The sequence below is a fragment of the Paroedura picta genome, chromosome 1, assembly GCF_049243985.1.
Source record: "Paroedura picta isolate Pp20150507F chromosome 1, Ppicta_v3.0, whole genome shotgun sequence".
Lineage (NCBI taxonomy): Eukaryota > Metazoa > Chordata > Lepidosauria > Squamata > Gekkonidae > Paroedura > Paroedura picta.
This window is the reverse complement of record NC_135369.1, coordinates 203012611-203032120: the sequence shown is the minus strand read 5'-3', so window position 1 is coordinate 203032120 and position 19510 is coordinate 203012611. Positions and strand designations below refer to the sequence as shown.

At 45.9% G+C, this 19510-nt stretch overlaps 1 protein-coding gene across 9 annotated transcripts in view; it reads left to right on the top strand.

Annotated features, from left to right (window-relative positions):
* CD2AP (CD2 associated protein) overlaps window positions 1-19510 on the top strand; it is a 101563-nt gene that overhangs the window by 37514 nt on the left and 44539 nt on the right. Inside the window, exon 1 of one of the 9 annotated variants that reach the window (XM_077317501.1) lies at window positions 14732-14875. The exons of 7 other annotated variants lie outside the window; for them this stretch is intronic. In XM_077317501.1, coding sequence (XP_077173616.1) covers window positions 14861-14875 — 15 coding nt within the window. In that variant the 5' untranslated portion in view covers window positions 14732-14860. Of the gene's footprint in view, window positions 1-14731; window positions 14876-19510 lie in introns of those variants that run through there. One more of the 9 variants, XM_077317490.1, reaches the window with a different exon arrangement.

Here is a 19510-nt window from a genome sequence, read left to right as displayed (position 1 = left end):
TAATTTTATAATATCATTCATATTTATAATTCATAAAGTGATGATGAAATTTAATTATAACTGACAGCTGGTAACAGACCTAAAACGGTAGCTGAAAGTTTCTTGGCAGGAGGCCTGCACTCTGTAGCTTTGAATTTATCGCGTATGCTTGGGAAACGCTCTTTGATAGCTCTGAATGTGAATTCGTTTTTAAAAGAAGGGGACCAAAATGAAAGACGACTTCAGCCTGGCAAGACCTAAGTCAAAGCTGAACGCTCAGGGTTCACATTCAGCCGTGACATACTGTGACAGTGAGGCCCCTTTGAGCATCCTCGGGGCTCTTGTGAGATGGCTCGAAATCTCATTATTTAGTTTTAATGTGGAAAGATGGGAAGTAGGGGAAAAGCATTACATTTCAGCCTTTGAATTGCTGAGGTGGATATTAATGCAATTGAAGGGAACATTTTCCCAGTGACATAGGTAAAACCTAGGGTTGTGCGATTCGGCCGCCGATTCGGCCGTTCCTGCTCATTGCAGCCAGCACCACTTTATGGCTGCTTTTTAATACTTTTTAGAGGTTTCTAATAGAGTTTTCTGATGTTGTTAAACCAGCTTGGTGCAGTGGTTAGGATCGCTGATTTCTAATCTGGCAAGCTGGGTTTGATTCTGCACTCCCCCACATGCAACCGTCTGGGTGACCTTGGGCTCTCAACAGCACTGATAAAGCTCTTCTGACCAAGCAGGAATATTAGGGCTCTCACAGCCTCGTCTACCTCACAGGATGTCGTCTGTTGTGGGGAGAGGAAAGGGAAGGCGACTATAAGCCGCTTTGAGACTCCTTCGGGTAGAGAAAGGCAGCATATAAGAACCAACTCTTCTTCCTCACCATCAGTCTTGGGAAAGCTATTCTAATGATAATAATAATAAAAAAAGACAAGTACAATTATTATTTTAGAGCCCTTGTAATGGTGAGGATAAATTAATTTTGTCCTCTGGCATCCTACATAGCAACAGATATTGTTGAATGAAAGAATCCGTAATTTGGTCAGTGGCCAAACATATTCAGTTGACCCATTGTCCACTAACTTTACAGTTCCCATTTGTGTAAAAAGTGTAGCTAAAATGAATTAAAGGTCTCTGTTCATAAACGTGGAGGAAATGTCTGATGTAATCCAGTTCCCAATGGTTTATTTTGTTTGTGTATTTCTTCATTGCCCTGAGCTGGGTAGCCCGGGAGAGCTGTTCTTATTGGACCTTGGAAGCTAAGCAGGATTGGCTCTGGTTAGTATTTGGAGGGGGGACCTCCAAGGAAGTCCAGGGTCACGACACAGAGGCAGGCAATGGCAGGCCACTTCCAAAGGTCTTTTGCTTGGAAAGCCCTACGGTGCTGCCATGAGTCTACTGTGACTTGACGGCTCTTTCCAGAGTGTTTGTGTTTGTTTCTTTTTTGCTGGAACACCCGTCATGGTGTATAGTTCAGAACCTCCTGGGATCTACTTTAGAGGGGAAAGGAAGGGATGGGAAAACGAAATAAGCTTTTAGATAACCTATCCTACCGTATTGTTTTGAATAGATAAGATAGCTGCGGGAGGTGCTTCTGAGGGGCGGAGCCCAATGGCTGGTGGTCTCAGGCATTCTCACCTCTAAAAAGAGCAATCTTGTAAAACTTCTACTGGGGCTTAGCAAAACGTTATGCCAGCTTTCGAGCTCTCCATAACTCTCCATCAGGCCAAGTGTCACAAAATGAAGGCAAAACAAAACACTGGTTTTGGAGGGAGGAAAAGAGATTTTTGGAGATCATGATCTCAATGGGGCGTTGCCCACATCTTCCCTTCCTTTATAAATTTTTTGGGGGGTAGTATGTGACCCGAGGGAAGGGCTCCAGTGAGCTCAAAAACTTGCGCAGTGTTTTACATGGATGATTACATGATGTCTGGGTTTTTGCCCGGTGGGCCACTATGGCAGGCTTCAAACTTATTCCTAATTTCAGTTTTCTTTAGCAAATGCTGGTAGGGACTCATGGGAATTGTAGTCCATGGACATCTCGAGGGCCGCAGTTTGACTACCTCTGGTCTACACCAGGGGCTCTTAGGCTTTTAAAAGCCCTTGGAATTCTGATACAGCTTGATGGGCACATGGTGGGGACAAAAAGGCGGCTGCAGACCAGCCGCTACAGGAGGCGGAGCCAGCCAAAGAATGGCTGCCACCGCTTACCTTCAGCCACACGGTGAAGATCTCTATGCTGTGAAAACAGCATTTCTGTACAGCCAATCAGAAGCCTTGTGTGGCAGAATCAAACAAATAAATAAATAATGATTTTTTTTAAAAAGAAAAAAAGTCCTACCTAGACCCACACACTTTCTAAAGATACTTGTGGGCTCCAAACCTCTGGTCATGCTAGGTAAGAGCTATTGAGACGAAACTACATTACACCCCCCAGCCTTATGCTCTCTTGGATTTATGGTGGCCAACGATATGAATGCAAATCTGGAATACAGACTTTCAGATGGAGTGTGGGCACAATCTTATTTGATACTAGGCAACCATGGTAAAAACTCTGCTTTGGCAGACTATGTGCTACATAGAGAACAGCCTTCTCTTTGACCTGTTTTAATGCTTTGCCATCAGCACATTTGGAAGGGGGATATTCACCTATCCCTTGCCTTCAGTGTGTTTGCCCCTGCCCAATGGACAGGGTTGAAGCAGTTGACTGTGTATTATTGTATCGTCCTTTGTATGAAGACACAGTTGCAATGGTTGACCATGTAGTATTGTATTGCCCTCAGTATCAGAGCATCTGGTCTCTTTGCATAACTCCAGTCTTATCAAGATTTCCCGGAAGAGCTGATGAATTTTCTATTTCCTTCCTCCTCTTGGGTTGCTCTAACGAGGCCACCTTTAAGCAGGCTGAACTTTGCTCTTCCTTGTGCTTAACAAGGAAGCAACTGGTTAAGTATTTTTACATTTGTCTGTACTACTGAAATCACCCTATTATGCGGTTTTGAAATGTTGTTGTACTTAAATACACAGATACTTGTCCGTGCTCCATTCTTGGCTATACAAATGCCAAATGAAAACCTCAGCTGTGTTCACAATTCCTCTTCCTGCATTCAAATTGGCGTCTCTGTTTATGGCTTCTCAAAAGGTGGATCGGGTAATAGATGGGTGATCCCCAATATGTGCACTACCCTGTTTTAGAGGTTTATGAGCATACCCGTGCATCATCATAATCAATATATGACAACTGCCTGTAGTACATTCAGGGGTGGCCAAACTGGCTAGGGGCTCATGGGAATTGTAGTCCATGGACATCTGGAAAGCCACAGTTTGGCCACCCCTGAATAAAAGTACATAGTAGCACATAGGCCTGCTTGCGGCCAAATGGCAGAGCACAAAGACAGAGAGTGCACCTACTTAGAGTCGCAACATTCATATAGGAAGTTATGTGTGGTGCAGCCCATTAGTTTTCCATTAGTTTTCCATTGCGCAGTTGTCCATTGTGTTTGCACTTTAGAAGTACATAATGTATGATTATATAAAATGTATACTCGGATAGTGTTTCTGAGACGGTATAGCTCAGTTCATTTTATAGCGGCTCGAAAAGCTTTCTGTTAAGGTACATTTTGCAGCATAAGTCTTGGTTGGAGTTGACACGCTGCACATTTCGGCATCCTTCTGCTCCGTGACCTTAAGTACATTTTATGTTTGAACCCATGCATTTCTGCATGAGAAGTGACATTCTGTGACCGCAACCACCTTAAGAAACATCACCTTTGGGATTCCTTGGCGTTACCCTGAGTAACTGATTTCAACTAATGGCTTCATAGAATAATTTTACCGCTTTTTGTCTAGTATAACATTTTACAACATTAATAAATAGTATTTATGGGAGGCTAGTTTTAAAAGAAGCTTTATAACGTGGGTGACGAATCCTTTTCCTGAAGCATTGTTAAGGTATTGTCTGTGCAGATTATTAATGACCGAATTGGAAGAACACGCTAACTTTTGCAGTTGTTAACTTTTCAACATGTTTTTGTGTCTCTGTTTGGTATTGCCAATTTATGATTTGAGTCGTGGGGAAATCTCATGCTCCCTTTATTTCTTCCTGTCTCTTTATGTGAAGTCTGATACAGGCAAGTATTGGTCTTGCTTCCAAAACAGAATCCTCCAGCCCTCGGATAAGCAATCTAGATGTGGTTTGAGATTCAGCAGTTGTGATCCGTGAGTGCAGGCTTTCTCAACCAGGGTGTCATGAAAACATGAAGTTTCGTGATGGCCTTCGAAGGGTTTCCCAAATGATTGAGAGTTAATTAATTTTTATATATTTTTATTGGTTGGTATGATCATATATGGCCATGTCAACCTGCCCACCCCCCTCAAAATGGCCAATGATGGGCCTGGAGGGGGTGGGAAGAGGAGGGGCCCCGGGTGGGCGTGTCCACAGCTCGGCTTCCCAACCGTAATCTGCATGATTGCGCCCCTTCTGGGGTTTCTCAAAGCCTGAAGTATGTTTCAAGGGTTTCTCAACAGTAAAGAAGTTGAGAAAGCCTACCTGGGTGGAAATTGTTCTGTCTACAGCAGCAGTCCATTGGATCCAGGCCAGTGGCTTGAAGCAGGTCCGTGGTTTCACATGGCTAACGTGAGCCTTATTTTGCCTCGTTTTATCTGACGGTCTGTGGCAGGCCAGTTCAGGAAGCGTGGAACACATTACCGTGACGTATGGTTTGAAGCAGGGGCGGTCAAACTGCGGCCCTCCAGACGTCCATGGACTACAATTTCCATGAGCACCTGCCAGCATTCGCTGGCAGGGGCTCATGGGAATTGTAGTCCATGGACGTCTGGAGGGCCGCAGTTTGACTGCCCCTGGTTTGAAGCATTCGCTGCTGTGTTTTTTGGAATCAAATCCCTGTTGCTTGTTTTGAGTCCTTGAGACTAAGGCGAAGGTAAGTGGCCGCAAGAGGAATCCACAACCTTTTCTGGGCTTGTGGGCGCTTTCGGAATTCCGACGCAGCACAGTGGGTGCAGGCACAAAATGGCTGCCCCAAGAGACAGAGCCGCCCACTAAATGGTCCCCCCAGCTCACCTTCAGTCACACAGTGGAATTCCTTGTGCCGTGGTGACAGCCACTGCCAAAGCAATCTTTTAAAAAATTTTCAGAAGCAGTCAAGTCTCCAGTGGCCAGTCTTAAACCTGGCTGGGCAAAGGGCTCCTCCGGCCCCACCCACTTCCTAGAAACATCAGGGAAGGTGTTAATGGCATCAGGGAAGGTGTTAATGGATGCTGTGGTGCCAGGAGACACCACCCTGGGGACCTCTGAACTGCAATTTCTAGGTGGGATAATCCTGCATTGATCATCCTATCTGGTGTGTGGATGGTGACTACATATTGTTTGTTCCATGCTGGTTTCATTAAACAGCTTTTAAAAAAAATGCCCAAATTACAAATGTAAGAGAAAGTTGTCTTACAACAGGGTAGGTAGATCTTCAGGGCTGTGTGCTTTGGCACGGTCCAGCCGCCTTGGCAATCACCGAAACCTGAGGTGGCCAGCGCCGTGGTGTGCAGAGGGGCAGCGGTGGCGTGCCAGGTGGTGATCGCACGTTAGCACAGCTGGTGTGCGGCTGCCAGCTGTTGTGCTGCCGCCACCCCTCCTTTCCTCGCCGCTGGCCTCCTATGCCCCACCTCAGACTTCGGGGATTGCTGAGGCGGCCGAACCGCACTGAAATGCACAAGGAACCACTTCGTGGGAAGCGCAGGGCGTTGTTGTAAGGAGAGGGAAGTAGCATGGATCTTTGAACTTCAATATCTCTACTTTATAGCAGGGATAGTCAACCTGTGATCCTCCAGATGTCCATGGACTACAAGTCTCATGGGAAATGTAGTCCATGGGCATCTGGAGGACCACAGGTTGACTACCCCTGCTTTATAGGGTAAATCAATTGCACATCTGCTTTAGGACAGCATCCCAGCTCGCTGTTCTTCATGGAAGGACTTCTCTCTTTCCTAGTTCTTCGGTTGCATAAGAAACAGTATCTACCACATGTAATATTCCAACGGATGTGGACACTATTTCATTGTGCGCCCAACCATGCCACATTCAGGTAAAAGCAGATTGAACCGGAAGCGATACCAGGCTGCTTGGTTTTCTTTTTCATTTAGGCGGTCAGTGTTTCGGCAGCAGGCTCAAATTGAAGGCTGTGTGCAAAATTCTGTTGCTGGGCAGACCAGGGCTGTTTGCAGCTGGTGCCAGCTGGGCACATGGCTGTCTCTTGATCGCTTGAAGGGCAACCAAAGTGATGTGTGTAGCGGATTAGACGTGCATGCTCTGATGTGTCGGATGCCGCTGATCCCTCTTCTGTAAACACAGCAGTTGAATCAGGTCGAAAAACCAGCAGAAGGTCTTTTGTGTGCTTTGTTGTTGCTAAATATTAATAGCTGTTACCGTTAACGAGGGCTGCAACAATAGATCAATGGATTAACAAAATAAGCTCGGCACCAAAAAAAAATTATTTGGGAAGCAATATTTCCAAGTTAATTACTTGTAGTTACAGATATTCTTGCCTCTTCCCCTGGAAGGAATGCTTCTTTCAAAATGCCACGTATTTGCTATATGCCAGGGATGGCCAAACTGTGACTCCCCAGATGTCCACGGACTACAATTCCCATGAGCCCTGCTTGCTGCTGGGGGATAAAATAGTAATGACTGGGGAAGGCACTGGCAAACGACCCCGTATTGAGTCTGCCATGAAAACGCTAGAGGGCGTCGCCCCAAGGGTCAGCCATGACTCGGTGCTTGCACAGGGGAGACCTTTACCTTTTAATCAGGGTTTTAATGGGTTTTTATCGGACATCTATAACCCGCCACGAGCCGACTCCAGGTGTGGTGGGGAATAAATTTGATGATGATGTTTGTGAAAAATCACAAATAATCACTGAGGAAAATTGCAAAACGTACGGTATAATGTGGCCCTGAGGTTTCTGCTTGCTCTGAAAGATGTGCATAATGCTCAGCAAGTGCCCTTTAGTCCAGAGATGTCAGGCTCATTTGTTACGAGGGTGGGATCCAACATAAATATTAATTTGCAGGGCTGAGCCATGCGTGCCATAAAACGTTCTGCCAGGTAATGGAGATATAAGCTTTATAAATGACCCAGGCAAACCCAATTAATGAGATTCTTTTTTTTTTTTACTCAAAGTACAAATAAAAGCAATTGATTTCTAGGCGTGAAAGCAGCTAATTGACTGAGGAATCCACAGAAGCCCCAATAAATGTATGTAATCACTCGAGGAGGCGCACCAAACATCCCCCTCCACCTCATGAATCCTCCCAACAACCCTGTGATGTGACCCAGGCTGAGAGATTGGCCCAGGTGACCAGGATGGCAGATGTCTAGCTCAGGAGAAGGTCTGAATCTGCCTTTCCCAGATTCTGCCTCACCCATTCTTATCCCGCCTGCATTTCCCAGAGAAGTTGCAGGGATGAGGGGAAGGCATGATGCAGAGGCTGTTCCCGGAACCTCCAAGGGGTGTTTTATGTCATCCTGCAATCCCTTTTCCTTCATAGGCTGAGAACAGGGATAGCAGAGAAAGGAGGTTACTCTCTTACACTCACTCTGCCTCTGAATCCACAACTGTTTCGGACATGCGCCGGCAACAGCTGCGCATCTTTCCCCCTTTGCTCTTCCACTTACTTCCAAGGCCAGGGCATCTTTCCCTTTAAGAGTAGCACACACAAGACAGCCCAGTTGCCTCCCAATCCATGTGCCAGCCTTCTCCCCTGCCAGTCCTGTTGCTTCGTTGGCAGACTGCCACTCTGCACGCCTCACGGTCACTGTTTGCTGTGGTGGTTGCAATGCCAGCTGCCTGGCTCCGCCCCGCCATGTAGCCGCTTCTCCAATCATTGGAGCTGTCATTGGAAAATGTGGGAGGGGGAAACTACCCCTCCTCTTCTTTCATCTCCTTCACTGTCATTCACCTCCATGGTTTCACCTCAGCTTCATAGTCCTGCCCCCTAGCAGTTTCTTATCTTGACAGCTCGACCTCATCCTGTGTACCTGGCTCCCCCTCCCAATGGACCCCTTGATGGGCCAGTTGTAGACCATGGGCCACATGCTTTACACTCTTGCTTTAGACTGGGGTGGCCAAACTGTGGCTCTCCAGATGTCTGTGGACTACAATTCCCATGAGTTCTTGGTGCTGGTGGGGACTTATGGAATTGCAGTCCGCAGACATCTGGAGAGCCACAGTTCGATCACCCCTGCTTTAGGTCATTGTGCCTTGCATTTTTTTGGAAGGTCAGATGAATCCATGGAGGACCAGAGGTGAAGAGACTTTGCACGTGGATATGAGACTGGTGTGGTTCATCTATCCAGCACTGAAAAATAGCATTGAGTTTTTTTCAGTAGGCAGCAGTTTGGGTTATATTCTTTGATTATTAGTGATTTCTTTGATCACTATAGTGTAATGCATATGAGGACAGCCAAAAAAGAGAGAGAAAAACACACCCTTGCACGAGAAAGGTAACAAAAAAGATTGGAATGAAGAAAATAAAGTAAAATATAACTATGCACATAGTGTCAATGGATAAAATATTGTATATAATTTAATAATATTCAGAAGTGCTAAAATATTAAAAAACAACAATCCTATGGTTCAGCATATAAGTATTTAATCCCAATATAAAGTCAAATGACAATTTACATGAATACAGGTTTAAAAGTACATATTGTCTCCATATTCAAGAACCAATACCAAACACATTTGGGTTTCCTGGCCTTCCTCAGTGGTACAATTCAACCTGAGCGCTCCAATAATTTAACAAAGCCAGACATAAAACTGATCATAAACAAAAGGGACCTTACTCATGCAAGAACGTTCACCTGAGCACTCCCTTTGAGCTTTGAACATTTCAGACTGGACCTCTGAATACCCATGGACAATGGAAATACTTTACATCTTGGTGAGTTGCCCATGTTGTATCACAACAAAATTTGACACCACTTACTCCAGAGGTGAACATGGGTAGGCGACCTAAGAAAGTCATGGCACCAAAAAGTTGAAACTCTCTCCCTACAGAGCGAGTGTTTAGTTCAAAAACTTTTAAACATATAATTTGTTTATGTATTTATGTATTTTACTAGCAGAAAAGGCCATTGTAGAAAAACTACAACGGGCTCTAGCCTCCAACTCCTCCCACCCTGGCAGCTTCGGTGAGGCCTCGCCAGGCTGTGGCGAGGCTGGTTGAGGTGGTGGCGAGGTCTGGTGGAGGCTCCATGCCTGAACATACTCTTAAAAAGTTGTTGTTATTGTTGTTATGTATGAAGTCGTGTCCAACCCATTGCGACCCCATGGACAATGATCCTCCAGGCCTTCCTGTCCTCTACCATTCCCCGGAGTCCATTTAAGTTTGCACCTACTGCTTTCTTAAAAAGTAGACACTCATAAAATAAACATCCCTGTAATGCAATTACAGGAGAACAAGAAGTTTGGATATCTGGTTATTCTATAATGCAGTATCAAAAGAAGCACCTGTTTCCCATGTGTACTCTCCTCCATACCCTGTAAATTGCGTCCTGCTCCAGGTTCAGTTGTCACTTGCCAGGACCAGGGGTGAAGCCTACGTCTGTCGAGCACAGCCATTTCTCAACTTTTTAAGTGTTGAAAGCCCCCAAAACATTCTTCAGGCTTTGTCAAACCCCAGAAGAGATGAGATGGTGCAGAATATTGTTGGGAAGCTTAGCTGTGTCCAGGCCCACCTGGGGCTCCTCCCATTGAGGCCCATCATTGGTTTCCCACCCATTTGGGAAACCCTTCCAGGGCCATCAAGAAATCCCTGTGGTTCACGAAGCCCTGGTTGAGAAAGCCTGGACCAGGGGTAGTCAAACTGCGGCCCTCCAGATGTCCATGGACTACAATTCCCAGGAGCCCCCTGCCAGCAAATGCTGGCAGGGGGCTCCTGGGAATTGTAGTCCATGGACATCTGGAGGGCCGCAGTTTGACTACCCCTGGCCTGGCCTAACAGAAGAATTTCTTATGTGGGAGGAAGGCTCTTTGCCAAGGGAAGTGGTTGGAGAGGGGTAGGATCCATCTCCTCCTTGTGAAGACCAGGCCATCTTTCTTGTCTTGTAGAAGATGAATTTTATTTTCCACTAGTCTTTCAATTCCCTTTAAGGTCTTTTAAAATTATCTGTATGTTGTTGTTTTTTTAATGCTGACTAAATTTTAATTTAAAGACTTGCTGATATTGGTAGGCTGAATTCATTGACTTTGGTAGTGTGTGTATGTGTGGTTTTTTTTTTCTTTTTCTATCGTTGATTGCAGTGTTACTCTTGTGTCTCGAACTGTGGCAAATGACTTGGAGTATTTTTTAATTAAAATGGTGTTAGGACAGTTTTATAAACATTGATGAGCTTGGAGTTTTAGTATTATAGCCTGTTAAGCAGAATTAGGTGTCTCTTGATTACATATTCACTGATGTCCGTTCAAGTTAATCCTTGGAAATAATAGCATAACAATGAGTGTGTGTGTGTGTTTGTGTGTGTGTGTGTATGTCTGCCTTGCCCGCCTATGTCTTCCAAGCACTCATCAGTTTTTCACAAGAGGGAGAAATCCAGAAGCACGAGACATAAGGAGCTGTATTCTACAAAGGCTGTGCCATCACTTTGCAGGAGCAACTGCTTAGCTGTTATCCAGAGTCAGGCATCACTCCTCCATTTGAAAGTGATCTTCCAGAGGTTTCATGATAAACTGGGGGATTGCTTACGAGGAATCTCACTTTCCTCCTTTGCTTTCCTGAAAGCCTCCCCAGCCTTCTTCTCTTTTCCTGCTTCCTTCTTTTCTTCCCATCCACCGGCCATCCTGTCTTTATTATTTATTTATTATTTTATTCATTAGATTTATTTCTCGCCTCCCCCCCCCGGAGGCCCGAGGTGAGTTACAGACATATAAAACTCCAATAAAAACATTCAATAAAACATATAAAACATATCATACATAAATCCCCAGACAATAGAACAAGATGTGGTAAAAACTCAGGTCATATCTACTGTACCCCTAGGTAACCCACTTAAGAGGGAGGGAGAACAGAGGGTGCCGGATGGAGTACGCTACTGCCGCTGTATCTGCTGCCCTCTCCTTTGTACTTCCCTGGCAGCATCTGTCCTGGAAAACTATGGCTGAATTTTATGCAGTGTTGTCCGCTTGGCCCAGTTACAAAATGAGGAACCCTCAAGGACTTGCAGAGGTGGTGGCTTCAGCCCTTTCTCTGTACTATGTCCTTTTTTCTGACAGATCCTGTATCTATCCCTTCCTTCCTTCCTTCCTTCCTTCCTTCCTTCCTTCCTTCCTTCCTTCCTTCCTTCCTTCCTTCCTTCCTTCCTTCCTTCCTTCCTTTTCATTTGTTTCTTAGTTACAAGTTTTGCACTATCATTTTTGAGGTTTTAACCCCCAGTGATTTTTTTTAAAGAACTATCCACCCCCCCCCCCCCCAAGCAGTCATGAGGTCTTTCTCAGGTCTGTAAAAAGCTGTCTTACCTGTTATAGGTCTTAGACTCTGGATTTAAGTATCCACAGGGTTGACTAAATTGAGAATTAGCTGTATTGCTTATTATAACATCATTAACAGTTACAGTTTCTCTATTGCTAACTGTCATTCTAGATCTCAGTGTTACTACTGTTTGGATTGGCTGCAGAAACAGTGTTATTTTAAAATAATGCTTTAAATAATGGCTCCCTCACAGTTCTGAAGGACAACCTATTTCAGCAGTTTCCTCCCAGTTTGCATTAGGCCTTAAAATGTCCCCTGTACACCCACCTGAACATTTCATTGGTTCCAAATGAGCTGATTTCTAAAACATTTATATATTTCCTCCTCGTCGTTAAAGGCAATTCTTACTTAAAAAATACATGCTTTCATATCTGTGAAGCCCATTAATTGATCAATGGGAAAATGTAATTAGTTGATAGCCCTTCCTGAAGAAGCCAGGGTTTTACTTTACGGTGCTGCAGGGGCTCTGCAATTTCAGCCACTTTTACCACAAGTCTGCCTTCAACCCATACATAAGGTTGCATTAGCATGTTTGTGAATTTTGTCCACTCTACTCCTTTTCAAATTAAAAAAGCTGTTGTCTAGAGAGCTGTGTGGTTCGGAGCCTCTTTGCCATCCCCCCTGCCACCTGTCCTCTCTGGGCCACCTGGTGACCCAGTTTGGGTGCTTTTGAGATCATTTAATCTCATAACATTTATTTGTTTAAAACTTTTTGTGCTGTCTTTCCACTCAAACAGGGTACAGAAGGCAGCGACATAAAACTATTACAAACATTCAAACCATTAAAAATACTGTTAAAATTGTGAAATTCAAATGAAAACCCATAAGCAGCACTAGATAAGCATAAGCAGCACCTGAGCCTTCGGGGAGGGCGGTATATAAATCTAAATAAATAAATAAATAAATAAATAAATAAATAAATAAATAAATAAATAAATAGATGCAAGGCCAATGACTGTTCCTGGGGATATGCAAGACAAAGCAAGGAAGTCACCACCAGAGAGAGAGAGAAATCTTAAGGTTTTTGTGTCATCACCAAGAAGGCACTTTCTCAAGTCACCTCTCATCAAGCCTCAAATGTCAGGAGCAACCAAAGCAGGGCCCCCAGGGGCCATTGGAGTGAAGGGGGTAGGTTTGTATATGAAAAGAGAATAAAATAAGAAGAGCCCTACTGAATCAGACCATTGGTCCATCTAGTCCAGCATCCTGTCTCACACGATGGCTAAGCAGTTCCACTGGACAGCCAACCACAGGGCACAGAGGCTGAGGACTCCTACTTGTAAGAACATCAGAAGAGCCCTGCTGGATCAGACCAGTGGTCCATCTAGTCCAGCATCCTGTCCCACTCAATGGCCAACAAGATCCTCTGGAAGGCCAGTAACAGGGCATAGAGGCGTTCTCCTGATGTTGCCTCCTGGCTCTGGGATTCAGAGGTTTACTGCCTCTGAGTGTGAAGGTTCCCTTTACCATGACATCTGGCCACTGATAAGGCCTGTCCTCTGTTTATCTGTCTAATCTCTTAAAGCTGTGTGTGCTTGTGGCTGTCATTGTATCTGTTCACTGGCAGCAAACTTCCCATTTTAATATCTCGTCCTGTAAAGGAGTGTTACCTTTTTATCCATCCTGAATCTAATGCCTACCAGCTTCTTTGGGTGTCCATGAGTTCTAGTATTTTGAGAGAGGGAGGAAAAGTTCTCTCGTTTCACATTTCATATCCCATGCATAATTTCACAAACCCCTATTGTGCATCCTCGGAGAGCTGTGGGGTCTCCCTCGTTGGAAGTTTGTAGGAGATTGGATGAGCACCTGTGAGGAGTGTGTGAGAAGCCGGGGGGGGGGGGGGCTGGACTGGATGGCCTTTTGTAGTCTCGTCCAGCTCTGTGTGTCTGATTCCCTCTTAGCCGTCTCTTTTCTAAACTGAAAAATCCCACTGCATTCACAATGTAGTTCAGGCTTTGTCAACCAGGGTTTCATGAAACCCTGGGGTTTCTTGATAGGCCTGGTTAAACATTTATCGGGTAAGGTGACCTACATGAGTGGTGGTAGCGAGTTACATCAGTGCTCTCGGTTCACCCTCTCCCTGCTCATGTGTATTTTTACGGGGTTGTCAGACTGGGTATGTGCTTTTTGCCGCAGCATCTTTTCTGGGTTTTTTTACGGGCTTTAATATTGTATTTAAGGGATGTTTATGCCTGTTTTAAAGGGTTTTCTTTGGGGGTTTTAGTAAAACATTGTAACCTGCCTCGAGCCCTTGGGGAGAAGCAGGCAATAAATCTAAATATAATAATAGAAGAAGAAGAAGAAGAAGAGTTGGTTCTTATATGCCGCTTTTCCCTACCCGAAGGAGGCTCAAAGCGGCTTACAGTCGTCTTCCCTTCCTCTCCCCACAACAGACACCCTGTGGGGTGGGTGAGGCTGAGAGAGCCCTGATATTCCTGCTTGGTCAGAACAGTTTTATCAGTGCCGTGGCGAGCCCAAGGTCACCCAGCTGGTTGCATGTGGGGGAGCGCAGAATCGAACCTGGCTCGCCAGATTAGAAGTCCGCACTCCTAACCACTACACCAAACTGACAAATGATGGGCCTGGAGGGGGGTGGGAAGGGGAGGGGGCCTGGGTGGGCGTGTCCACAGCTCTGCTTCCCAACCATATTCTGCCTGATCATGCTACTTGTGCGGTTTCTCAAAGCCTCAATAATGTTTCAGGGGTTTCTCAATAATCAGAAAGTTGAGAAAGGCTGATGTAGTCAGAAGAAAAATTTAAGGAAAAAGAAAACTACGCATGTTCTTGTTCCGTGCACAGCTAAGGAACCGGTTCAGCTGCAGAAACAATCACTAGTAATTCATAAACCAAACAAACATTCCTCCGTCACGTTCCCCTTGCAGCTTGAAAAAACATTTCTTTTTAGATCTGTGATATGTAACAACCCGAACTAACCCGTTGTCCAAATATCGAAAACACCAAGCGGAGGTGGGGAACCCCAGCTTGAAGGCTCCTGCTGTTAGAGACCAGAGTGATTGAATATTCATAGGGTAGAACAAGTTTGTCTTTTTCAGGGCAGCTACACCATAGGGAGGAGTAATGGCGGGATTTAATTAGCAGTTGCCATGCATGAAATATAGCTGTTAACTAGGGCTGGTGACCTGGAGCCATACCTGGCCGTTCCTGTCGGAAAGCTTGCTCAGGTGGGCGCAGCCACCAAAGGCCAGCCCAGCATGGAACCAGGAAGCTGGCCGGGTTAATGCTTGAACTTTGCTCACCGCGGCATCTTTGTTCTAAGCTTCCTCCCAACACACACGCACACACACACGCTCATGCGCCGCTGGGTGTGTTCGAGCAAATATGTCTTTAGACTCGGTAAGTTCACCTAATTCTTTGCTTAAAAAGTGGATCTAGCGCGCCTGTAAATTTTTGTCAGCCGTTGCGTAACCCCGGTTAAATGGTTATTGCTTAAGTTCATTTTGGATTTTAAAAGCGATCAAGCCGAGCGTTTGCGCCAAGCTATGCCACGAAGGGAACGCTTTTGCGAAGCCTGAACTTTCCCCAGCATTGGACAGCTGTTTGGTTGTGTTTCAGTTTTGTTCTGCTTGTGTTTAGGAACTGGCGCTTTAAAAAAAAAGTTATACACTAACTCTTACGAATTCAGGTGAACGTAGGAAAGCTGCCTGGTTCAGATTTAAGCACTAGGGAACGGTATTTCTGGCGGCACAGCAAAAGTCCGTGCCTGTATTCAGGAAGTTTGCACAGTCTGTGTGTTTTTCCTTGGGTTGGTTTCTAAAATGACGGCACAGCTGGATTCTGACTGTCAGCCTTTTCTTCAACCCCAATGCCGACGATGGTGAACTTGATGTGCAAAAATGCATTTTTGTAAAAATTGCCTTCTGTGAATAAGTTTCTGACACATGTGTTCTTCCTTAAAAGGGAAGAAAATCCATATCCCAGTATTTTCCACCCAAATCTTTCCTATATTTATTGTGGCAAAGCAAACACCAGATAGCCTAGGGTTTTTGGAGATAGAGGAGGGCATAGGAATGTGTTCAGCGTTTTCATTTGGTACAACAGTTACTCTAAAGCAGGGGTAGTCAAACTGCGGCCCTCCAGATGTCCATGGACTACAATTCCCAGGAGCCCCCTGCCAGCGAATGCTGGCAGGGGGCTCCTGGGAATTGTAGTCCATGGACATCTGGAGGGCTGCAGTTTGACTACCCCTGCTCTAAAGATTAATTTTGGGGGATTTGTGGCTTGAGGATGGTGTTGGCTTTGTGTCTTTTGGTGTCATTTCTGCCACCCAGACAAAGCCCGAGTGAGCTTCTCAAGCAGCCTTCCTTAGCTTTTTTACCAATTTATTTATTCATTCATTTAATTTATATACCACCCCTCACTGTGACAACCCCTAAAACATTCTTCAGGCTTCGAGAAACCCCAGAAATGGTGCGATTGTGCCGAATATGATTGGGAAGCAGAGCTGTGGACACGCCCGTCTGGGGCCCCTCCCCTTCCCACCCCCTCCAGGCCCATCACTGGCCATTTTGGGAGAGGGGGTGTTGGGTCAACATGACCGTATGTTGTCATATCGCCCAATAAATGTTTAACAATTTTTAAAAATAGATTAAAAATTAATTAATTCCCACCCTTTCGGGAAACCCTTCCAGGACTGTCAAGAGACCCCAGGGCTTCACGAAATCTCGAAAGCAAAGCAAGGCTGGCCTTGATTAGTCCTTGGATGGGGGACCACCAAAGGAGTCCGGGATTGCAATGCATTGTCAGGCGATGGCAAACCACCTCTCTTCATCTCTTGCCTTGAATCCTTCCGTAGTGGTCGCCATAACCCGGCTGTCGTTTGCCAGAACTTTCCACCGCCGTTGCCGGATGACCTAGGGAGGCATCTCTAGGGAGGCAATTCAGAGTCTGAAATTGGTGCTCAGATTATTGGTGTCCTCTCCAAGTCTACCAGGTTATAGACATGGAAGCTCCAAGAAGACAGGCAGGTCACAGGACTCCAGCACCCGGCTGATAGCCGATAGGTGTACTAAGTACAGTTTTTGGGCTTTACTTTTTGCCTGGTTTTCTTAGGCGTCTGAAAGCATGGAGACCTTGATCCTAATACCGTATCACCTTAGAAACCAATGCGATTTGTGGGGTATAAGCTTTTGAGAGTCAGATCTCCCTGTCAGATACTGCAGGGAGCTTTGGCTCTCAAAAGCCTATAAATCCCCCCCCCAATCTCGTAGGTCTCTTAAGTTGCCGATGGGCTCATATCTAGGTCTTCTCCTGGAGACTGCCTTCCTGAGAACCTAGAATTCACATGTCATGGTCACAGTATATGCACAGAAATGCATGTAAGAGAGCCAGCATGGTGTAGCGATTAAAGAGCAGCGGATTCTAATCTGGAGAACTGGGTTGGAGCCCCAGATCCTCCATTTGCACCTAGTTACAGTTCTCTTAGAGCTCTTCTCACATATCAGTTCTCTTAGAGCTCTCTCAGCCCCACCTACCCCACAGGGTGTCTGTTGTGGGGAGAGGAAGGAAAAGGCATTTGTAGTCTGCTTTGGGACTTCTTTGGGTAGTGAAAAGCAGGATATAAAAAAAAAACCACTCTTTTTCTTCTTCAGCATCTTCATCTGTCATGAGATAGCTTGACTCAATAAAGGAAGCCACGGCTTTCAGTTTGCAAGGCTCTAAGCCAGGAGTAGTCAAACTGCGGCCCTCCAGATGTCCATGGACTACAATTCCCAGGAGCCCCCTGCCAGCGTTCGCTGGCAGGGGGCTCCTGGGAATTGTAGTCCATGGACATCTGGAGGGCCGCAGTTTGACTACCCCTGCTCTAAGCGGCAGAGCGATTCAAAGGGTCACCATTCGCAGGAAGCCACTTGAAGGCGCCTAATGCATCCTGTGTATTTAATTGCTGTCGCCTTTCGCCACTAAACTTTAGTGAACCTGCATTTGCGCAGTTGCATTGAGAAGTCATTCCTTTATTGACAACGCTGAAATAGAACAAACAAAAGCAAAGAGGAAGGCAAGCTTTATAAGCTTGGCTATTGTGGCGCAGGGTGGTAAAGCAGCCGACATGCTGTCTGAAGTTCTGGCCGTGAGGCTGGGAGTTCGATCCAAGCAGCCGGCTCAAGGTTGACTCAGCCTTCCATCCTTCCGAGGTCGGTAAAATGAGTACCCAGCTTGCTGGGGGGTAAACGGTAATGACTGGGGAAGGGAATGGCAAACCACCCTGTATTGAGTCTGCCATGAAAACGCTGGAGGGCGTCACCCCAAGGGTCAGACATGACCCGGTGCTGGCACAGGGGATACCTTTACCTATAACCGGTGCACCCGCCAGAACACAGGTATTTTTAGGAGGTAACAGTCCAAAAACCTTCCAGGGTTGCTTTTTACAGCTCAAAAAGGCTGTATTTCCAGCAGATCGGAGTAGTTGCCTTGGCCGAATTATTAGGAATTAGGGATGTGTGCTTCAGCTCGCCGTCCTGGCGGCGCGTAGGATCCCAGCTGGCCTCCTACACGCCAACTTGGGTTTCGGTGATCGCGCACATCCCTAGTAGGAATTCTGTTGCAGCTCAAAATATTTTCCTGTCATTGGCAACTCTAATTATGCCAAGCTTTAATTGAGAGAATGTGTTACACGAGCCAGAAGCATCCGATGAGAGCTTCCGGGCAAAACCTTCACTTGTCTACACGTGTTTATTCTTGCTTGCTTTCACATGTCTGTCTCTGCCATCCTTACTATGGCACGGATTTATTGGGGATCATGTCTACTCTTCTTGTGCTTAGGTGCACCAGGAATATCTCATTTCTACAGTGGCCTGTAAAGAGAAGAATATGGTGAGACTTTTTTATGAGGCTAGGGTCAGTGTGGAATAAGAGACCCCACTTTGCACTGCTTGAAAAAGTCTCAAAGTAGCTTATAATCGCCTTCCCTTCCTCTCCCCACAACAGTGAGGGAGGTAAGGCTGAGAGAGCTCTGAGAGAAACTGCTTTGTGAGGATGGCTGTTAACGGGACTGCGACTAGCCCAAAGCCACCCAACTCTCTGCATGTGGAAGAGCAGGGAATCAAATCGGCTCTCCAGATTGGAAGCTGCTGCTCTTAACCACTACACGAAGCATTTTCGTGTCAGACTAGGACCAGAGAGTCCTGCTTTCAAATAGGTGCTCATTTAAGAAACTCACTTGGTGACTGCAGGTCAGTTGTATTCTTGTAGCCAACCTGTGGTTCTCCAGAGGTCCATGGGCTACAATTACCGTGCTGGTAGGGGCTCATGGGAATTGTAGTCCATGGACCTCTGGAGGATCACAGTTTAGTCACCCCTGTGATAGCCTAACTTGTTGTGAGAGTGAAATAGAGGTGGGGAGAACAGTGTGCTCCTCTGTGAGGGTCATGGGATAAAACCATGATGAATAAAAGCTGAATGCAAACCGATCTGCATATAAAGAGCAGCCAGTGCAGGTATCTTTGGTATATCATCTGAGCCGGCACGGCATGCTTCTGCAACAGTGTACTTCTGGTTTTGCGCTTGGACTAAACTCCCTTCTGGCTTGGCAGCTTTTGGGAATGAAAACAGCCAGGCTAAGCGACCATTCTTTGAAGACAGAACGCCATAGGTGTTTGTCAGGCCCACCAGTGCCACTGCCTTCTGAAAATAAACCGCTTTGTTCCTCTGGGAATATGAATCAAACTTCCCACCTGCAGGCAAAATCGGCCTTCCTCCACGGCCGATTCAGGAGCTTTGAAAGGAGTTCCGGGGGAAGCACTAGTTAAAATAGGTTGTGAAAATTGCCACTCAAAAGCACACATGAAGAAGGTTCTCCTTCTTTGGAAGTTTTTAAGCAGAGGCTAGGGAGCCCTCTGGCAGAAATGCTGGTTCTGTGAACTTGGGCAGATGGTGAGTGGGTGGGCAGAAGGGACTGTGTTGGTGCTTGGCTCTTGTGGCCCTTCTTTGCATGCCCAGGGAAATGCCAATCACCACTTTGGGATCAGGAGGCAA